The sequence below is a fragment of the Psittacula echo genome, assembly GCF_963264785.1.
Source record: "Psittacula echo genome assembly, chromosome: 3".
Classification (NCBI taxonomy): domain Eukaryota; kingdom Metazoa; phylum Chordata; class Aves; order Psittaciformes; family Psittacidae; genus Psittacula; species Psittacula echo.
The window spans coordinates 19815877-19835353 of NC_137736.1; the positions used below are offsets into that span (position 1 = coordinate 19815877).

The following is a 19477-nucleotide window of genomic DNA, read 5'->3' on the forward strand; positions in this document are numbered from 1 at the left end:
GGTCCTTTCCAACCCTAACTATTCTATGATTCTATAATCTTATACAGAATTGAAAGGAGGTTTTCAACCTGTCAAAAGAGAAACTCAGCTCCTAACATATATAAGGATTTCACCCCATAAATTTAAAAATAACTAATTCCAGTTGAACAAAAGTGGGTGTGTCCAGTAGATGTATCCCTTTATCTTCCAACTCTAACTAAAGATGCTAATGTCTCATCTTACTACAAACATGGATCAGAAACAGGGACAAGAGGAACCTTCAACTTGATCTCCTGAAGTGTCATGGTTACTAACCCTAAAAACTACAGCATTTAAACTTAACAGTACAGCTTTAAGGGCTTTACTCCAAAATTAGTCTTTTAAGACTTGAAGGCACTTTAGCTATGCCTATTTCTGTCTTTCAAATATCCCCACAGAAGAGCAAGAAGAGTCTTACTAACCTTAGCTAACTTCTTTGGCATAATGAAGTGGAAACACATAGTAAAGAGTCAAAACCACCACTAACCTCCCTGTGTCAAGTAAAAGCTAAGCAAAACAAAGTGGTTTTTTTTTTTTTTTTTTTTTTTTTTTTTTTTTTTTTTTTTTTTGTTTTTTTTTTTTTTTTTTTTTTTTTTTGTGGGGGGGGGGTGTTGTTTGGTTGGGATTTTTGGTTTGGGGTTGGTTTTTTTTTTTTTTTTTTACAACTTTGGAATGACTGTCCTGCAGTAAACCCAACTTTCCTAGAATGCCTGAGTTGCTGGACTGTTTGTTAAAGTTGAAATACATTCCATTAGTCTTAATTTAAACACACATCAGGTATCTGACCAAACCAAAATAGTAGAAGAGCGGAAAACATGCTTTGCGATTATATTTCTCTTGATAAGCCCACAGCCTTAATCCTATTTCTAGAAAGCTCTGTACAGAATACTGCCACATCTTTCAATTTAAACACAGTAGGGAATTAAGAACATGGAAGATAGGGCCAGTGACATAAACAAAGGACTGCAAATCACAAATACCAATTTCAGTGGTATTTTCTACTGATCAATTTGGGTATAAATGTCAAGTACTCTTCCAAACTTTTAGTGTCTTCAACACTGAAACAGTGGGCCATTAAGCTGTAAAAAGCTGTAAAAAGTGAGGAATGCTAATGCTTACCTTGTCATCACCCATTTGTATTTCTAAACTTTCTATCTCTAAAAGAGCACTCCAATCGCAAGACATTATTAGCTATAAGAGTCAGGCCAAAGTACAAGTTAATACAAGTTAATTTCAATAAACGTACAAATAATTTATTTAAATTTCAAAACTCAGAGGTACAAACAAAATATTTAAGAAACAAATCCAGAAATGTAAACACTTATAGAAAATATACCAACTGTACCAATTAACCACCCACCATTCTTCACAGAAAACAGTGATAAGTAGAAAGAGAAATCAACGCCTAATTGTTAATTTTTCAGTTTATAGTTTAGAGGTAGAACACTACCGTGAAACAAAATCTAGTTAAGTAAAATTATGCTACAAGTGAATTTGCCCCATATACTTGTACATGTACTGAAGCCAGAAAAGTAGATTCTTATTGCGAGTGTGGCACTTACTAGAAGATAAAGCACCCTTCCTGATAAACACGATTTCACGCTTTTGCAAGTAAAGGATCCTGTGCTTTTTCCATTACTGACATAAAGAAAGCATTTAAAAATATACAGAAAGCCCCAACTTTCTGGCAGGCATATAGAAAGCAAGTGTTTTCTCTTGTCCTATAAAGCCAAACTGGGAAAAAAACCCCAAGCCTGTAACTATGAAAAAAAGACTTCATGAATACTTGATTCTTATTTATTTGGGTGGCACAGTCCTCAAAAAAAAAAAAAAAAAAAAAAAAAAAAAAAAAAAAAAAAAGAAGAGGAAAGAGCCTCTCTCCCACTAGCAAAAAGCAGATGAACTGACCAGGTTGGGTTTGTTTGTTTTTGTTTTTTTTTTTAAACATTATACTGTCATTCGACACTTCCCTAAATGCTACAATTCTAGCCTCTCAGGAAAAAGTGTATCTGTGAGAGACACATTGTAACTTCAAGTCCAGTTAAAAAGTAGTCTCAAAGGAATGTAGCAATGTGTTTGACAAACAAAAATTTAAGATGCTAGTAGAAATTTAAGATTGGAGTTCTTGAGACAATATATACAACTTCATAAAAGGCAGGACCAACTTGCAAGCAGGTACAATGAGATACAAACATTATTCAGGAAAAAAACTCCAAACTTGTTTTTTTATATACATGCAGACTGGCTGCTAAGTGCATTATTTAAATTGCTGCATACAATCAGTAGAATCTATGGTTGTTTAAGGAACTTGACTATAAACAGGCTTCTGCAGTTTGTTTTAACATGGAATTCCTCAAGTATTTGCTGAAAGATATTTTTGTTTTAGAAGCAACAAAATGAATTTTTCAGTCTTAATAACTTCTTGCTTTCTAGCAAGAAATTTCTTCTGGAGATGTAAATATGATAAAATCCCAATTTAGACAGCCAGTTCGCAAAGACTCAACTTAAGCAGGACTCTACTTCTTTTAAGGAAATGAAAGCAGAGCTAGGCCAATATTCAGTCCCTTTCAAAAATTCCATCCTTCCCACATGCTCTTTGCTTCTAAAATAGCACCATACAGGAATAGTCGCAAAAGGAAACCCAAAATACCCACTACCAAAACAAAACCCAACCCCCCCCCCAAAAAAAAAAACCCAACCCCACCAAAACACAAACACCACATCACAGTTGCTGCTTTCAGTCTGAAGTTAAATTTCCCATTCATTTAAATGACATATTTTGGTACTAAAACCACTTGTGACCATTAAGCTCAGCTCATGGAAGAGACAGAAAGAGAAGTTTACTTGCTGTTGCTACTAAGAATTGCTCTTTTTAAGAATTTTTTAAGAATTTTTTAAGAATTAAAGAATTAAATTTTTTTAAATTTTAAAAAATTTTTTAAATTAAATTAAATTTTTCTTTAAAGAATTAAAGAATTAAATTTTTTAAGAATTTACTCTTTTGTAATGAAGTTAGCTAACACAGAGGAGATAAGACAAAGTACCTTAAAGTAAACTTGTAATACAAAATGCGAACAGGCCTGCTTTCATGATATTCTTTCCAAATGCCATCTAGAACAGCACCTATCAAATATTTATATTGCATGCAGTAGAAAAAAATGCATTCTTCATTACATGAAAGACTAAAATGTATAAGCTATAAAAATAATTGGGAGAAAACTGAAATAGCAATCATAAAGCAGCTGGTATCACCATCACAGACAAAACACACATAAATGCATTTCCACCTTCCTCCAGGTCCTTACCTTTAGGAAACAAAGCAAAAGTAATTTCTGCCACAGACTAGCTGAAAAAGGTTTGCATGTGCCAACCACCTCATGTGGGGCAAAACTACTTGCGTGGCACAGTTTAAATAGTTAATCTGAGCTATATTTAGCTGATTTTTCTGAAGAGAATTAAAGAAGTGCTTGAACTGTACTCACAGCAGAGCTGACAACATTGCTTGAGAAATAACCATTAGAAATCTCTTGCATCAACCCTGGACAAAAATACAACAGACAAGCTTTCCTTCTGCAAAGTACAGTCTTCTGATGAATATGAAGCCTTGCAAAAGGAAAATGCTGAAAGACATACTATATTAAAAGAGGAAAATTTCAGACATGGATTTTCATATGACAGGTCTTCTAATTCCTTTATGAAATTTCCACCATCTCCAAAGGGAGCTGGGCATCCCTATCCAGGTAAAAGGATATTACATACATAGATTAAGAAAACTTATACAGATAATGAAAAATAAGTGTTAAGCCATATATTAAACTATGGTATTTCCATATCATGATTGGAGAGCTCAAAACAGACTGGGGGGAAAAAAAAAAAACAAACCACCACGCCATTTTTAAATACCCATCCAGTTTGATTTCTTATTCTTCCAAGCTATCCCCCATTATATCTTTCCCTGAATGTATTTTAATAGTCAGGACAAAAATGTTTTGTGTACATACAAACTAATTATATGTAACCTTGTAAAAACGACTATCAAACTTCATAATTCTTTGTGATTTCTGTATATTTCAGCGACTCATCTTCTATACATTCAAGGTTTCAGAACATCAGAAAATCATATTGCACAGCTTCCCCAAAGGTGTATGATAAAGCTTATTATATGTTTGTACACATTTTGCTGTAGCTTCATAAAAATCACTTTTGGATATGCCGGTTACAAGTTAAGAAAAGCCAACAGTTGACTTAGTCATCAGCTAAAATAAGTCATCTAGTGTTTGTGTATGCACACCCTTAACAAAAGAGGAAATGTCAAGAAACATCTAGGGCTTCCATAAAAAATTAAGTTTTACCAAGTTTTCCCCCTTTGACACCTCCAAAATTAAAGTTGTATCTCATTCTAATTCTGCAGCAAAAGTGACAATAATACAAAATACCAAAATATACATGGCCCCTCACTGTCTTCAGTAAGTGAAACATTTTTATCCAGACAGTGTTCTAGTTTCTGTCAAGTCCTGCATGTGCTAATACAGCACTATGCCATGAAAAAGAACTTACTGTTTTATTACACCTGACCACTGCCCCAAAGAGGCCTGTTTCACAGAAATAATTTCTCTTTCAAAACCCAAAGGAAAGTCTCCTTAAAGGTTTACATGAGATTTTTTTGAGCCAATTCCTATGAACTGCAGGCATTTCCAAGCATGGAAGATTAAAATACAAGCTGAGAACCTTCAGAGGGCAAGGGTATGGTCATGTAGACTACATGCTTCTTTGAACAGTTATTTAGATGTTGTGATACATTAACACACCTGTATCACTTCTAATACACAAGCACACTAATGTTCTAAGATCTAATTATGAATATGGTTGTGCTACAAACATGCTGTAACTAGACTGAGTTAGAGAGCACATTAAGAACCTAACAGCTCAGCTGTTTGTTTTTCTTAAACATTTATGCAAGGTACAGTCGAATGTCAGCTTGACTGCAGCGACAGCTCTTTAGGGAAGCCAGTGCTCTAGACCTTACTTTTTTGGGGGTGGGGAAAAAGAGATGATGGCTACTTTATATACAAAGGCAAGCTTTATTCTTCCAAGGTGAACTTCACCACTTGTCAGATAGTTGGTACAAGTCCAATACACTATTTATAATCTAAATAAAGGCTATTTTGAGGCCTTAAGCCAAACTCCTCAGTCGTGGTAAATTTCAGCTCAGAACCTAAATAGACAAGCAATCAAAGCTTTTACAAAAATTAAGTTACTTTACATAGTATCACGGCCATAAAAGTCACTTGAAAACAGCACTAGTTTATTTTAATGACACCATAGCACCAAAAGTTAACCTGTGGATTCAGAGAATTAGAATATGTATGTGCCTTTATATTGAAAAAGTGAGCATTAGCAAACTACTGAAACGCTGGCCTTCCAGTACACATTGCAAAATGCAGTATTAGCAAACTGAACTGACCCCTAGAAGTCACAACATCACCTCTTATTTTACTAGTGTCCATCACAAATTATATGGCAAAACAGATTTCCCTTGCCACTTTTGCAGTACACTGAGATACCTGATCTTTTTCCATTAAAACCCCCCTGAAACCAAGATGTCAGTGGCTAGGCAAGGTACGAACCCTATTGCTTTGCCCAGTGTTTAAATGAAAAGCATAACCTAGGTAACTTAGTGCATTTGCCAATAGGGAAGAAACACAACTTTTTATCCACATCTAATTACAATATCAAATAACAGAAATACAGAGAAAATAACAAACAGAAAACTCCACATAGATGTCAAGAAATAGTTTTAAGCCATGGCATTTGCCATATTTATACCTGTAGATAGAAGTAGTTGTGATCCATCAAACACAACAGTGTCCTGAAAGCCATGCAGATCCAAATCCCACAATGACAGTAGCATCCTTGTTGGAAGCAAAACATAAGTCACCAAGTCTGCTACTGTAACCCAGCAGTGCAGTCTCTGATATGATGTTCCCACATCATATGCCCTTTTGAAATTCTTTATTTAGTAAAAGCTGTTACTGGTTCTACTTTGAGTCTTACCTGAGAAAGCAGGAAAACGCAACCCCAGGGCAAACATCCCCAAGGTCTTACCTCCTGTAGTCCTTGTTTCAGTATGTATGTAAATGACCTAATTCCTAGCCAGCAGTTTCAATTAAGTGACAAAAAAGTCACTGACATGGACACTGGTTTCATGGAATGAATCTTTGAAACACTGACCAAACTACTATTGCTAAAGTCAAAAAAAGTCTGAAAGGCAACTGCTTTCATCTTTATCATCAGGTTGTATCCATACACACACACAGTGCCTATATTGACTCCACTGACTCTGTTTCTTCCTATTTTGTTTCCTTCTCTTAGCAAAGTAAGCACTCAATCCTGTACTTCGGAAAAAATTCAAAGACTTATGAACACATTCACTGATGTGAATTTACAGGAAACACTACCCCCACCTCCAACCTTCAGAATTAACTTAATGGAAGCCAGTTATTAGGATACTAGTTTTATGTTTGAAAATAAAGTGCATAACGATTGTCACTGAGAACTTTGCTGATTTCAGGTTAGCATAGTAAGTGTCAGTCCTCAGCAACATTAATAAAATACTAACTAAAACATAAATTACTAACATGAAGCAAAATCTGAAACAGAACACAAAAAGTAAGTTTTGTAGAAATGGGAAAAAGAAAGGAAAGTGAAATGGAATCCCTAGTCCTTTGTGAAACTGAGCCTATTATACAGCTATTCCAACATGCAGCATCTGAAACGAAGACTCGCAGTCCGTTTGCTTCCCTTCTACCATTCCTGAATTCAGTTTGCAGCTGTCTGGTGTCTGACTGATTTCACCTTGGACAGGGGAAGATGTACCCTGAGGGAGATCTGTAAAGACAGTGTCAGATGAAGAATCTTGGCTTTCTGCTGGAACAGTGATTTGTAGCCATCTACCCTCTGTTTCATCACTGCAATTTGTCCCTTCCTCAGCCTCTTCCAGCTGCTGAACAGATTTCAAATACTCTTGTATTAGTCTGTTGTCCTGCTCACCAGTAGAGCTCTCTTTACTTTGCCCACATTCCCCATGGCCATCCTCTACATCTGAAGAATATGCTGAAACAGAATTGCCACATTGTTTGACAATGTCCACTGAAAGAGAGCTCTCAGTCCCTTCTGTTAAACTCTTCTCAGAGCTACACAAATCACCAGTATGAGTCTGATCAGCTGCAGAAGAATGAAAACCAGAATCTGGGAACTGCAAAAAAGACTTTTCTTGAAGAACATCATTACCTGGAACTAACCAAGCAGAACTAGCATTTGCTGGGGTTTCTTGCTGAAGTGTGGATGACTGAATAGATGGTTCAGAGGGACAGAAAGTACTGGCTGACGGGATCCCAGGTTGCCAAGTGGCACCTAAATTTTGTGTCACTGAAAGCTGCCATTGTTGAAGGGATTTAACCTGTAAAGTAGAGAAAGAATTTCATTATGAAATGCAACTGAGTACTTTGATTTTTAAAGTATTTCTTGCAATCAGCAACAAAGTAGTATAAGATTTAAGACCGAGTGAACTATATTTTCACTTCAGTGAATATAGGATCAGTGGTTTGGGTTGGAAAGGACCTTAAAATCACCTAGTTCCAACCCCCCCTGCCATAGGCAGGGACGCCTCACCCTAGACCATGTCACCCAAGGCTCAGTCCAACCTGGCCTTGAACACTCCAGGGATGGAGCTTGTACCACTTTATGCAACCTGTTCCAGTGCCTCACCACTCTCCAAGGAAAGAACTTCTTCCTTACATCTAACCTAAATGTCCCCTGTTCAAGTTTAAACCCATTACCCCTTGTCCTGTCACTACAGCCCCTAATGAAGAGTCCCTCTCCAGAATCCTTGTAGGCCCCCTTCAAATACTGGAAGGTTGCTATGAGGTCTTCCTACTGTTAAAAAAAAAATGGCCTTTAACCCTAGATGCCTAACACTGACAGAGCACAAAAGCCCTCCATTTCAAGAACCTGAAGAAAAAGAAGTTTGCTCTTAAAAACAGAAAGGATGGGGAACCTTAATGATAAAAACCATGCTTAAGAAAATAGTCTTATATTTGAAATAATAGCATATTAGAAGACGTATTAATAACCTTTCTACTTTAGAAATGAGTTGCTCATAAGCAACATAGCTTGACACCATTTCATTTGCCTTAGGCATCTAGCAGTCACAGCATTCTTCACACTTCTGCTACATTTGTTTAGCTTCCCTTGCATTTTGTCCTCCTCCTCGCACAAGGCTATAATTTAGCCTTCTGTAACAAAACCAGTGTTCCAACACTAATACTTCTGAGTGTTATTTTCCCGAAGAACACCAATATAGCAAACAACACAGCAAGTACATTCCAATAAGCCACCTAAGTTATCACTGGAAAAAATGAACCACATTGACTATCTCTTCAGGATCTACAGTATGAAATAATGCTTTTCAAATTCATATGTAAGCAGAAAAATAAGAGGACTAAACTCTCTACCTGGTTCCAAAGAAATCTGACAGCTTCCTCCTGTACAAGCCTCTGAATCTTGTCTTCCTCTTTCTCTTTTCTCAGTCTGCAAGAACACACATTCAAATTTATGCAGCTTAAATAAGCAACATTTCAGCAATAAGATAAACAAGAATACACAAAAATGCCTACTTACATAGCTGCACTTTTGAAAGATACAACAGAGCCTAACATTTAGGTGTTACTGCAGTCTGTCTTGCCATCAATATCCAGCTGCTGATTTCAAGTTTCTTTTTCAGAGTTATGTTAAGATTCTGCTTCCTTTTGCTGCAGCACATTTATCAACTTGCCAATACTTTAAGTGTATTTTTATAAACTGAACCAGAGCTTTTCATTTTTTCCTGAACAACTCTCCCCCCCCCAAAAAAATAGTGCTCCTTCAGTTCAAACTATGAAATTATCTTCTCCCTAAATGATACCACTTGGATATAGGTATGATGTGTAAGCATTGAGAGTTTCTAGAAGGTCACAGGCTCAATTTGATTCGCAGAACTTTTGCGGCTTGTGATAGTAAAGAAAATGAGCCTGTCAGACTGTTTTTCTGGGCTAATCCAGAAACATATTAACCAAATCTGCAATCTATGTCTTACAAATTGAGGAACTTTGATAATGACCTCCTCCAAATGTGGTTTCACAGGATAAAAACCCCCACAAAAAACCACAAAACAAACCAACAAACAAACCCCAACAAAACAAATCAACAAACAAACCACAAAACCAGAACCAAGTATAGAATCACATTTTAAAATTGTATCATGCAAGGCAAAGAAAATTCTTCTCAGCAGTAACAGAGCAATGACTCTCAATACGGACGCTTCATTTATAGACTGTAATTGCTAGGAGACAAGTGAAAAAAAAAAAAAATCACACACTTAGCAATTTCTATTTTGGTTATGCAGTGAAACACGCAAGGCCTACTAATAGAGGAATAGGAAAAAAAAAACCGCATTCTAACCCAAACCCACTCATAGAAGGCACTTTGAGAATATGAACAGCTATGTGCGTAACTGTGTTTTTCTTACAGGAAGCAATCCTCTACTGTAATCACAGTTTTATATTACTAATGCTAGGTTCAACTGTGAGTAGTTATATCAAGATCCATTTATAGCTGTTCTGAAATATCCTGGAACACTGGTTATATCCATTCAGATTTGAAAATACACACCATGACCTCAACTTACTTTTCTATTTCATCAGTTAAGCAAATGATGTGCTCCTGCATTCTGTTTAGTCGAATTTCAGAGCGCACTTCCTTGGCTTGGAGATGATAGTTCCTTGTGTAAAATCCTCTCCAGCAAGCTTGAAGCTTGGTAGCTGCTTTAGTCATTCTTTGCAGTTCAGCTGCACTTTGATCAACAACAGCTAATGAATCAGAACTTTCTCCTGTCATCTGGTCAGGACAGAGAGTTGTAACTCCTGGTTCAGAACCTACTGAGGTGCTGGGGTGACTGTGTGGAACTTGGTCTCCAGAGGATGCTGAACAGTTGCTAGTATTAGCAGTCAGGCTATCTGTTACTGGATTAGAAGGCAACAGAATACTCTCTTTGATATTCTCTTGAGTTTCCATGCTTCCCACTTCTCTGTTAGAGTGCCCTCTAGTAACACATGAAGCTTCTTGCTTGTTAGTTGTTTCTCTGCTATTAACGTCCTTCACACATGCAATCACTGTATTACCATCATCTTTTAAGCCCAGACTGATTCCATCTAGCTTCAGGTCTGAAGCAGGAGACACTGGAGACAATTCTGAAGCAACTGGCATGAAAGTAGACTCTGATGATAAAAGGCTGCTGTTTAGTTTGTCTTCATCAGTTTGTATATCTTCAAGGTATAGCTCCTTGCAAAAGCTTCTTTCAAGAACAGAAGTGTTCTTTACTGCATAGGAATGATCATCGTTTGCACTTGGTCCAATCCAAGAATTCTTCCAGATCATAGGTGGCTCTAGATAGGCAGAAAGCCATATTCAAAAGTGTCACAGTATTTCAATAACATATCTTCATTTAATTCACAGGGATTCACAATTTGGTTTAGATAGTTTGAACCTGGGTGTATAAGATCTAAAATGCCAGCAGTGACAAGCATTATTTCTGTAGAATAAAAACACTAACTGCTTATCACAGTTAACACCCACAAATTTCGCAAATACTGGGTACAGTAAATTGCACAAACTGGCTCCCCTCCACAGGAAGTTATAACTTTCATTAGATGTAACAGTCAAAGTAATAACCCTTTAGTTTACTGGCTTGTGTTTTTCACTTAAAAATCTTACTAACAGTCTAGTAAGATTATTAGGTGAAAGACATTCAAGACATGAATAAACATGAATTTTAGAAAACAAAGTATAACTTCAGTTGAAAGTCTCCAAAACTCAATAGACTAATAACAGGCCTTTGATCAGAAATTACCTTCAGTTACCTATGTTACAAAAAAAAAAACCAAAACCAAAAACAACCAAACAATTTTTCCACAGGTTAGCTCACAGGTGCAGATTAGCTTCTTACCCCTTTCAAGAACTATCTGTGGTGGCTGGGCTGGACTGCTGTGCTCATGAGTGACTGGCAGTGTTTTGTTGGGAGTAGATGTAGGTGGTCCTTCATTTTGGTTTTGATGCATCAACTGCCTCTGGTGGAACCTATGCACAGAGTTCCAACAGATTTTTATATTTCTTTTAAAGTTCTGGGATACAGAAAACATCTAAAAGAAACTTTCAGCTACTTCGAAGGAAATAAGTGATCAAACCATTCTAACCAAGAGGCTAGTTATACAGATCCCTACAAGACGCTGACAGGACTACTCACAAACTAGGGATTAAACAGACTGCTCCTGTTCTTCTTCCTGCCCCTTTTTCTTCATTACATGTACATATATTTAAAAAAAAAAAAAAAAAAAAAAAAATCAAACATGCAATTCTGACAATAGACTGAAAACCAGGAAGTATTTCTATACACCAGAAAGATATGCAGATATTTTAACTGTCTGCTGCAGGAAACCTTGTACTTATAGAGGAGTTTGAGGAATAGAGGGAGTGTCTTTTACATTTGAAAATGACTGAATAAGGAAAGTGTGTCCCTGTTATCAAAGGGACAAAATACTAATACAAATCAGCATTGACACAAACATAACATCATCTTTTACAAACTGAGAATAAACACAGGTTGTTTCAGCTCAGGTAAATTCAAAGATCATGAAGTAGAGGTCAGAAAGTCAAAATGCCTTGTAAATCACATGCGTGTGCAATTATATATATTTATGTACTTGAGATTTTAAGGGGTTGTTTTTTGGTGAGGGGATTTTTATTTGCTTGTTGGGGTTGTTTTTAAAGAATTCTATTTTCCAAGTCAGCTTCTTGCATTTTCCCCAGAAACATCATATGAACATCAGAGCACTTAACTGGAAATTTCAAATGTCAGTATGCTTTTATTGTACCTTCTCCTCTGAAATACCCCCAACAGGTCTATAATTTCCTCTTGGAAATCAATCTACACTAAAAAAGCATGTAGCAGCTCCTTCCAGATCCTCCCAAGTTTCCAGCCCATTTGATGAGATATCGCCCTTCTGCTTAGCACAACACTTCTGTTGCCCAGCTTTCTAACCCCACTGTGCAACTTACATGGCCTGCTCCTTTGAGCTGAGCCTTCTGCTCTGATCTTTCTGCAAAAAGGCTTTGTCACTAGGTCCTGGGGAACTGGGATACGTGTATGCTTATGTTTTCTGGCTTTTAATCCCAAGTAGTTCACCCAATTAGTTTTCATAGGAGGAAAGTGCACCACAGTAACTCTCCTTTTCTACTTGCACAGACTTTAGCAGAACAGCTGCTGCTGGCAGAACCAACAGGCTCTACAAAGGCCTCTGCTGACAGTCCTGAGATGCCAGATACAGATATTGTGATATGCACCACCGGGAACAGTGTCCCTCAAAGAACAACCTTAACTTTAAAACTAAGAAAGAACACACTAACAACAAAAGAAGTGGCTAATACACAAGTTTACCACAATAATCTTCATTTAAAACTAAAATGAAAGTTTATCTAAGCTCTTTCTGAGGTTTGCCTTACTTTCTCTGTGGGGAAAAAAAAACCTCTCAGTAGATAGGGCTGTGGTAAAAATAACACAAATAACCTTCAATGTCCTACAGAGAACAGACTGAAAAAATATAGAGAATTTGCCCCTAGATGGCCCAGCATGCAAGAAACACTCCTGCCACTGCTGTTTTGCCTCTCATTCCCCTCTAGGCCACCTCCCATACTGCCATTACTCCTCTTATCTTCAGTCCTCACTGTTGCTTTGAAATACTTACATGGAAATATTATATCTAAACCATGAGACATATCACTATATTCTCACTTACGTTCTCTAACTAGAGGGAAACAAGAAGTTCTCACCTTTGCTTACTCAGTACTTTTTCCAGTTTGGCATCCTCTTCAGTCTGGAGACCATACGTAGATATAAGAGGACAAACAATAGCCAAGTACTGGACTAGCTGAACATGCTGCCCAGGTCGGTATGATCTTCCTTTACCTTGACTGTAGAGCCATTCTGCTTTCAAACTGTTAGGAGTGGGAAAACAGTAACCATTAATGTATAGCATAAAATCCCTGACTCTCCTTTGATTACCAGTTCTTCTAGTGGGTACTTACATGCTAATCTACAAATCTAATCAAAACATAGACTATAAGCCCAGAGGAACTGAGAATTTCATTACAGGATAATGAAGAGGTATTCCTTTACATGAGCACTGATGAAACAAACAACTGACCAAAACTGTGCAGTCTCTGCTTTATCTGTGTGTGGTCTTCAAGCACTGAAAATACACTTGTGTCAATGAATTAATCAGCAAAGCACTCACAGAAAAGTTCACACAAACATGCAGAACAGGCACAGAGAGCATATCTTACCAAAAGTATTCAACAACTGAAACCTGCTTTTAAATTAAATGCTCTTCAGTCCTAGAACATTTAATAGATCTATATATAATACAGTTAATAAGAAAATCCCATTAACCATGAAAAAAAGAAAAAAAAAAATCTGGAATTCTTACAGGCACTTTTTTGAGAAAGTCATGTTATGGGCAAACAGAACTCATTTAACTTTGACCAAAAAGGCAGCTTTTTATTTTAGTAACAGGCAAAAAAAGAATAAATTAAATGTCCTGCAATATGTTAACGTATTGGACTAGAATCAGACTGTGTTTAGACTGGATGATATTTATGCCTGGACTGTTCTGACGTCAAGAACTTCAAGAAGACATCCCTACTGTCCCACAGATATAGTGATACAATGACCACAATGATTACAGTAACAAGTGATTCAAACTAAATAATATTTTACTAATTAATAGAAAAAATGCCAAGTCTAGAAATGCACATGCAAATAAGGCCCTTTATAAAAGGGCATGTTTGAGCTTCCTCTAAGATAATACTTGCACATCTACCTATTGTCTCATTCTGCAAAGTCAAAGAGGCTGGAAGGGGGTAACAGACCATTGATAAATTGCTGCCACAGTTTTGCTCTGCAAAAGTACTACTGTGAGTTGAGTAACAAAACAAAAGCTTAACTTCATACATCTACTTAAATAAACATGAGTTCTTGCATAATTCCAGTGCAACATTTGAAACATTGCAGCTTTTGCTAAATTTTCATTGGCCTGTATCTCATACGGCCCTTAGCAAGACAATTTCAAATCATTAGCACTTTTCCATTTTTTTATTACATAAAAATAGTATTTCAGTTTAGCCAAACTTTATTTAATAATTTTAGAGATTTAATACTATTGTATCACCTTTCCTTCTGAGAAATCACATATCCATCTAGAACTTTAAGGTTCAGACACCAGCTCACAATATATGGCCTGTAGTCAAAGCCAGGGATAGAAGGTGTGGCCATCACACAAGGATTGTTCATAATTGACAACTGTTCCAACTGACGGAGAGAGGTCAGGAAGGAAACCTTAAGAGAACAAGACATTTTTTAACTGAATAGAATCATTAAATGCTTACAGAATGTACCACATTTCTCCTAGAAACAGCTAGACATCTCACACAAAACAACATAATTACAAATACTCTGACAATCGCATTCCCTTTTGAACATCTTTTTACAAGGGCATGCAGTGACAGGACAAGGAACAGTGGCTTTAAATTGGAAGAGGGATTTAGATGAGATATACTGAAGAAATTCTTCACTGTGAGGGTGATGTGACACTGGAACAGGTTATTCAGAGAAGCTGTGGATGCTCCATTCCTGGAAGTGTTCAAGGCCAGGCTGAATGAGGCTTTGAGCAACCTGGTCTAGTGGAAGATGTCCCTGCCCATAGCAGGAGTTGGAACTGGATGAGCTTTAAGGCCCCTTCCAACCCAAACCATTCTAGAATTCTACAATCTTCAAAGGACCTTCTATCGATTACTGCCATTTTCCCATTAATTCTCCTTTAAGTACTATAGCCCTTGGAAACCACTAGCTTCTCTTAAAATCTGGGAATGGGTCTTTAAGTACAGAAAAGTATATTATTTCTATGATTCCAGTCTACTGCAACAGGCATTGAGATTTTGACAAAAAAAAAAATGGCAAGGGTAAAAGCTGGAGAAACACTGTCACATTTTGAAGAGGAGACATATCACCAAAATAAGACTTTTCTTCCAGCATGGAATTCCAACTGGCAGTTTTGGCTGCTACTTATATTAAACAAACAAACAAAAAAAAGAAAAAAAAAAGAAGAAAAGAAAAAAAAAGAAAAAAGAAACAACCCCAAAACAATAAATACAAGAAGTACAGGCAGAATTTTTCTCTCATACAGTGTTTGAGAAATAGATAAAATAAGAGATAGGCACAAAATCATTCAGTTGCAACAATGACATCTCAAACATCTGTTCTAAATACAGCAGCTGCTGAAGCCCTCTGCAGCAGCTAATCAGCACAGCTTTCAATCTTCATCATGAAAAGCTCTCTGTGAATTTATTCCTTAAAGTATACTTCCGACGCCCTTGAATAATATAAAAACATGAAAGAAAAAATGCAAATTTCCTTTACAGGATAAATTTTAAAATTTATCTTTATAGGATAAATTTTTAAATTCAAAGGCAGCTAATGTTAGTATAGTTATCACGTATAAACTACTAAAAGTTACTTCTATCAACATGGGTTGTTTCTTTCAAAGGAGAGAGCTCATTTTCAGTTACATCTTCAACAGAATTATCACACTACCTCTTTCAGTCTACTTAAAGGCAAAGTATCTTACCTCATTTAAGTCTCTGATTTCATTTTCTGCCAAAGAAAAAACAGTCAGATTCTGAGGCAGACAAACAGGGGCAGTGCGAAGTGAAGTTATAATATTTCCATGTAGCAACAGAGTCTGTAAAATAAAAATATAGTGATGAAATGTATGTTTGATCACAGTTTTTGTTCAGACAATATCTGCACAATAAACACAAAAGAACTATAATTAAGGCTTTCTGGTATCAAAGTTACTTTTGTTTATTCCAGCAAGGGAAAACTGATTTTTATTGTTTCACATAATGAAAGAAAAAGTTTCTTGTTTCAAAAAGCATAAGTACCGTCACAGAAAAAAAAAAAAAAAAAAAAAAAAAGAATTTGAAACATTTTTTCTCTACAGTGTTTGTGCTGAAGGAATTAGCACCATGTTTTGTCTTGATTCACGACATGAAATAAGAGAGCCAAGAGCTACGAACAAGATCTCACCCTGTTATCTTTACCAAAAACATTAGAGTAATTATAGAAAAACAAAACAAAAAACCCATCAGCTCCTGCAACTTGAAAACAAGGAAAAGAACTTTTATATGCTTCCCTCTGGAAATTATAGTGATTAATTAAAATGTTTTAAGACTAGTGTTTGAATAATGAATGCTTTAAAAGGCAGCAATTTTCATAGCAAATTTCTATGATATTTTTGATTGAATGACTGCTTTCATACAAAGAATGTAACAAATCCAGAGATAAAATAGCACCTACCTTCAGCAACTTCAGCTTGGAGAGATCACCTAATTGAGCTATATTGTTGTCTGACAAATCAAGATGCTGAAGAGACAGACAGGAATTGATTTGTTCAATGGCCTACAAAAAAAAAAAAGAAGTCAATTACAGTAACTCTCTTTTAAGTAACAGTTACATTAAATAGGTTTCAAAATAATTTATAACAGTTAAAAACCACCAGATAAGTAACCAAAAATGAAAACTGAATTTTTATACAGTTTCATTTTAAAGACAATAATTTTTTTTCTATTTGGGGGACTATTTCCCAATTCTCATTAATTTAGACATCAAACCTTTTATTTTGTTCCTAAACAATTCTTGTCCAAAAGCTGCCTCTTCTATTTCATAAGCCAGTAGACGCAAAACATCAACATTTGTTCCAATTCTTCGTAGTATTTTTCCAAATTTCTACAACACTAGATTCTGAAAAATGCAAAAGACTAAATATTTTACCTTAAGGTTATTTCCTGCCAAGTTCAGCCATTCTAGGTGCACCAAATCCTTCAGTCCTTCCACATACCCAATACTATTATGAGGCAAGTTTAGCACCCGGAGATTAGTCAGTTTTGCTACACCCATCATTCTCACCAACCGGTTGTTGGCTACAGAGAGCTGCAGATTGACACACAAATAAAAGAAACAGTTTAAACTATTAAACTGCACAGACAGAAAAGGCTTTTACTTTTAGTGGTTAAAAATTTAATCCACCAGGAACTTCTTCAACCTAAGCATAAACTTCTGGTCTACCTGGAGGCACTTTGTAATAATTAACATGGACTTTTACAACTTTGCCACAGACATTAATACTCTGATTTTTGCAAACACCATGCAGAAGCTTAACACTGTTATCACTAATATGCTCATGAAATTAAATGGACTGCTGCTAGTCTTAAAATAGAGAACTAGCAACATCAGGGCCCATATGGATTGATACGTTAGCAAGGCTACATAGATCCCTTCCACTTCACTTTAATTTATTTGTTATTTCTATTTTAGCCTAATCTGCATGGCTTTTTTTCCTTCTTGTAAATTAAGGCTACTGATACGATTCCTTTGTGAAAAATTCTGAAGCCCAAATGGAGGAAAGTCTTGTATGTATGTCTGCATGTTTACAATTACACAGAGGAAATATAAAGTTATTTTTCACGTTACAAACTCCGGTATTGAAAAGCTAAGTAGTATAAAAATTTGGGTTATCAGTGACTTTCTGAGTGACACCAACACCCCCAATTCAGATTTATTTAGTTCACTTTTTAGTTACCCAGGTGACAGCCTCTCCCACTAGCTAACTGTAGAGCTACCATGAAAACAAAGCTTTGTATTTTACTAAGCCACCACTTATTCTCCTGTGAAGACAGTAACTGCTAATTTTTAATTGCAAAATATGACCTTGAAGCAGAAGTATAATAATTAGCGTCACAGCCATTATTTCATAGCAAATTCAAATTAAATAACACTGACCTGCATCAAATTCCTGTATTTCTCCAAGTGTTCTAATTTAATTATCTGGTTTTTGTCCAGAATGAGAGTGTGAGTATCAGCATCACAGGGTAATGTTGAACCCAGTTTTTGCAATCCTTGACCTGACCAGTTGACTACCAAACCTTAGAGGAAAAATAAAAATAAAACCAGCATCATTATCCACCTGCTTCTCTATTGACCTAGACATCCTAGTAATCAGTCTTGCTATAGTTACTTATCTACAATGCCAGACAATGGGAGGGTTTCACAGAGGTGTTAGAGAAGCTAGGATGCTGGCACTATCTTGGTTGTCTGGGGGTATCCTTTAACCTTTGTGGGCACCTTTTAAGATTCAGAGAAGCACATTTCCCTATTTAAGGGCCATCTGTCCTTACAATGAGCAGGGTGCTCTGCTTTGCTTGCTTAAGCATGACTATTTAGTATACAGTGTGAACTACGTATATATATATATATGAATATATCTTAAGAAAGATAACATAATTTTATATTATAAAGCCTCACTGGTATAATACTTTGGGAATGAGATTTTCCTAACAGGCTCTCAGTATGCAAGAAAATATTTCAGAATTGCTTGTTACTCGTTTGTCTACTAGACACATTAACAGATCTCAGAAGCTCACAATTTTTACTCAGGCCTCTACTCACTCACTGAGCTTTCAAAGACAGATTTGTGTTACTATAACGCACCGTCCTTTCAGGCACAGGCAGAAAGCAAGACTGCACGACCTCCCTGTCCTCCGCTGTAGGAAAAAGGGGCCTTATTTCAATTCCTGGCCTACTTTCTACTAGGCTAAAGGCAAACCCCTTCTCATTGGCCCGGGCCTCATCAGTTCGGACAGACCCTCTCCGAGCCACTCCCAGCCATGCCCAGAGCCAAACGCACTGCCAGGCTACTATCCCCATTCCTCAGGACGGGCTGCCTAAGCGCCGCTCTCCTCGCTCGTCGCTGTCCTGGCCGCTTCCAGTCCCCCTTGGAGACCTCAGGTGCCAGACACAAGCGGGGAGGAACTCGGAGAGCGACGAGGGGAATAGCAAGCCACCCACGACTTCCATTCCCACAGCTCACTACCCACGCTGCAGGGTCTTTGGGGGCTTTTATTCCGAGCCCCGCGCACGGCTCTGTCCGCACTACATCTCCCAGGGTGAGCTGCGCGCCCCCGCCCCTTGACAGCACACAACGGAGACCGAAACAAACCCCCGCCTCAGCAACGCCCGGACGGCCACCAAAGCGTGCAATTCGGCCGTCCAGCAACCACTAGGCTCACTGCCTCCGGAGCTTCCCTTACCCCCTCCAACCGTCGAGACAACCTCAATCCTCGCCGCAACCCCTGTCGACGCCATACTTCCCACTTGCCAACACCGCCAGGGAAACGAGCGCCAGGCGCTGATTGGCTGTCTTGTTCCGCAATGGGAATGATGAGTCTTTTATGCAAAGTCCGGCGGAAAGTCCCG

The 19477-nt window shown here is 37.2% G+C and overlaps 1 protein-coding gene across 6 annotated transcripts; it reads right to left on the reverse strand.

Moving 5' to 3' along the window:
* Positions 1-1245: 1245 nt before the first annotated feature.
* CEP97 (centrosomal protein 97) lies at positions 1246-19443 on the reverse strand. Of its 6 annotated transcripts, none has more exons than XM_080614097.1 (12): positions 19312-19443; positions 18005-18147; positions 16997-17155; positions 16523-16624; positions 15792-15905; positions 14337-14503; positions 12940-13104; positions 11060-11190; positions 9743-10499; positions 8532-8637; positions 7309-7477; positions 1246-5930 (listed from the first exon to the last, which is right to left on the reverse strand). In XM_080614097.1, the coding sequence occupies exons 1-12, from the start codon at positions 19364-19366 to the stop codon at positions 5839-5841; spliced, it is 2160 nt and encodes a 719-aa protein (XP_080470223.1). In that variant the 5' UTR covers positions 19367-19443; the 3' UTR covers positions 1246-5838. The 6 variants fall into 6 exon arrangements, with proteins under 6 accessions (XP_080470223.1, XP_080470222.1, XP_080470220.1 ...); XM_080614096.1 differs by having other exon boundaries at positions 1246-6906; XM_080614094.1 differs by having other exon boundaries at positions 1246-7131.
* Positions 19444-19477: the final 34 nt, after the last annotated feature.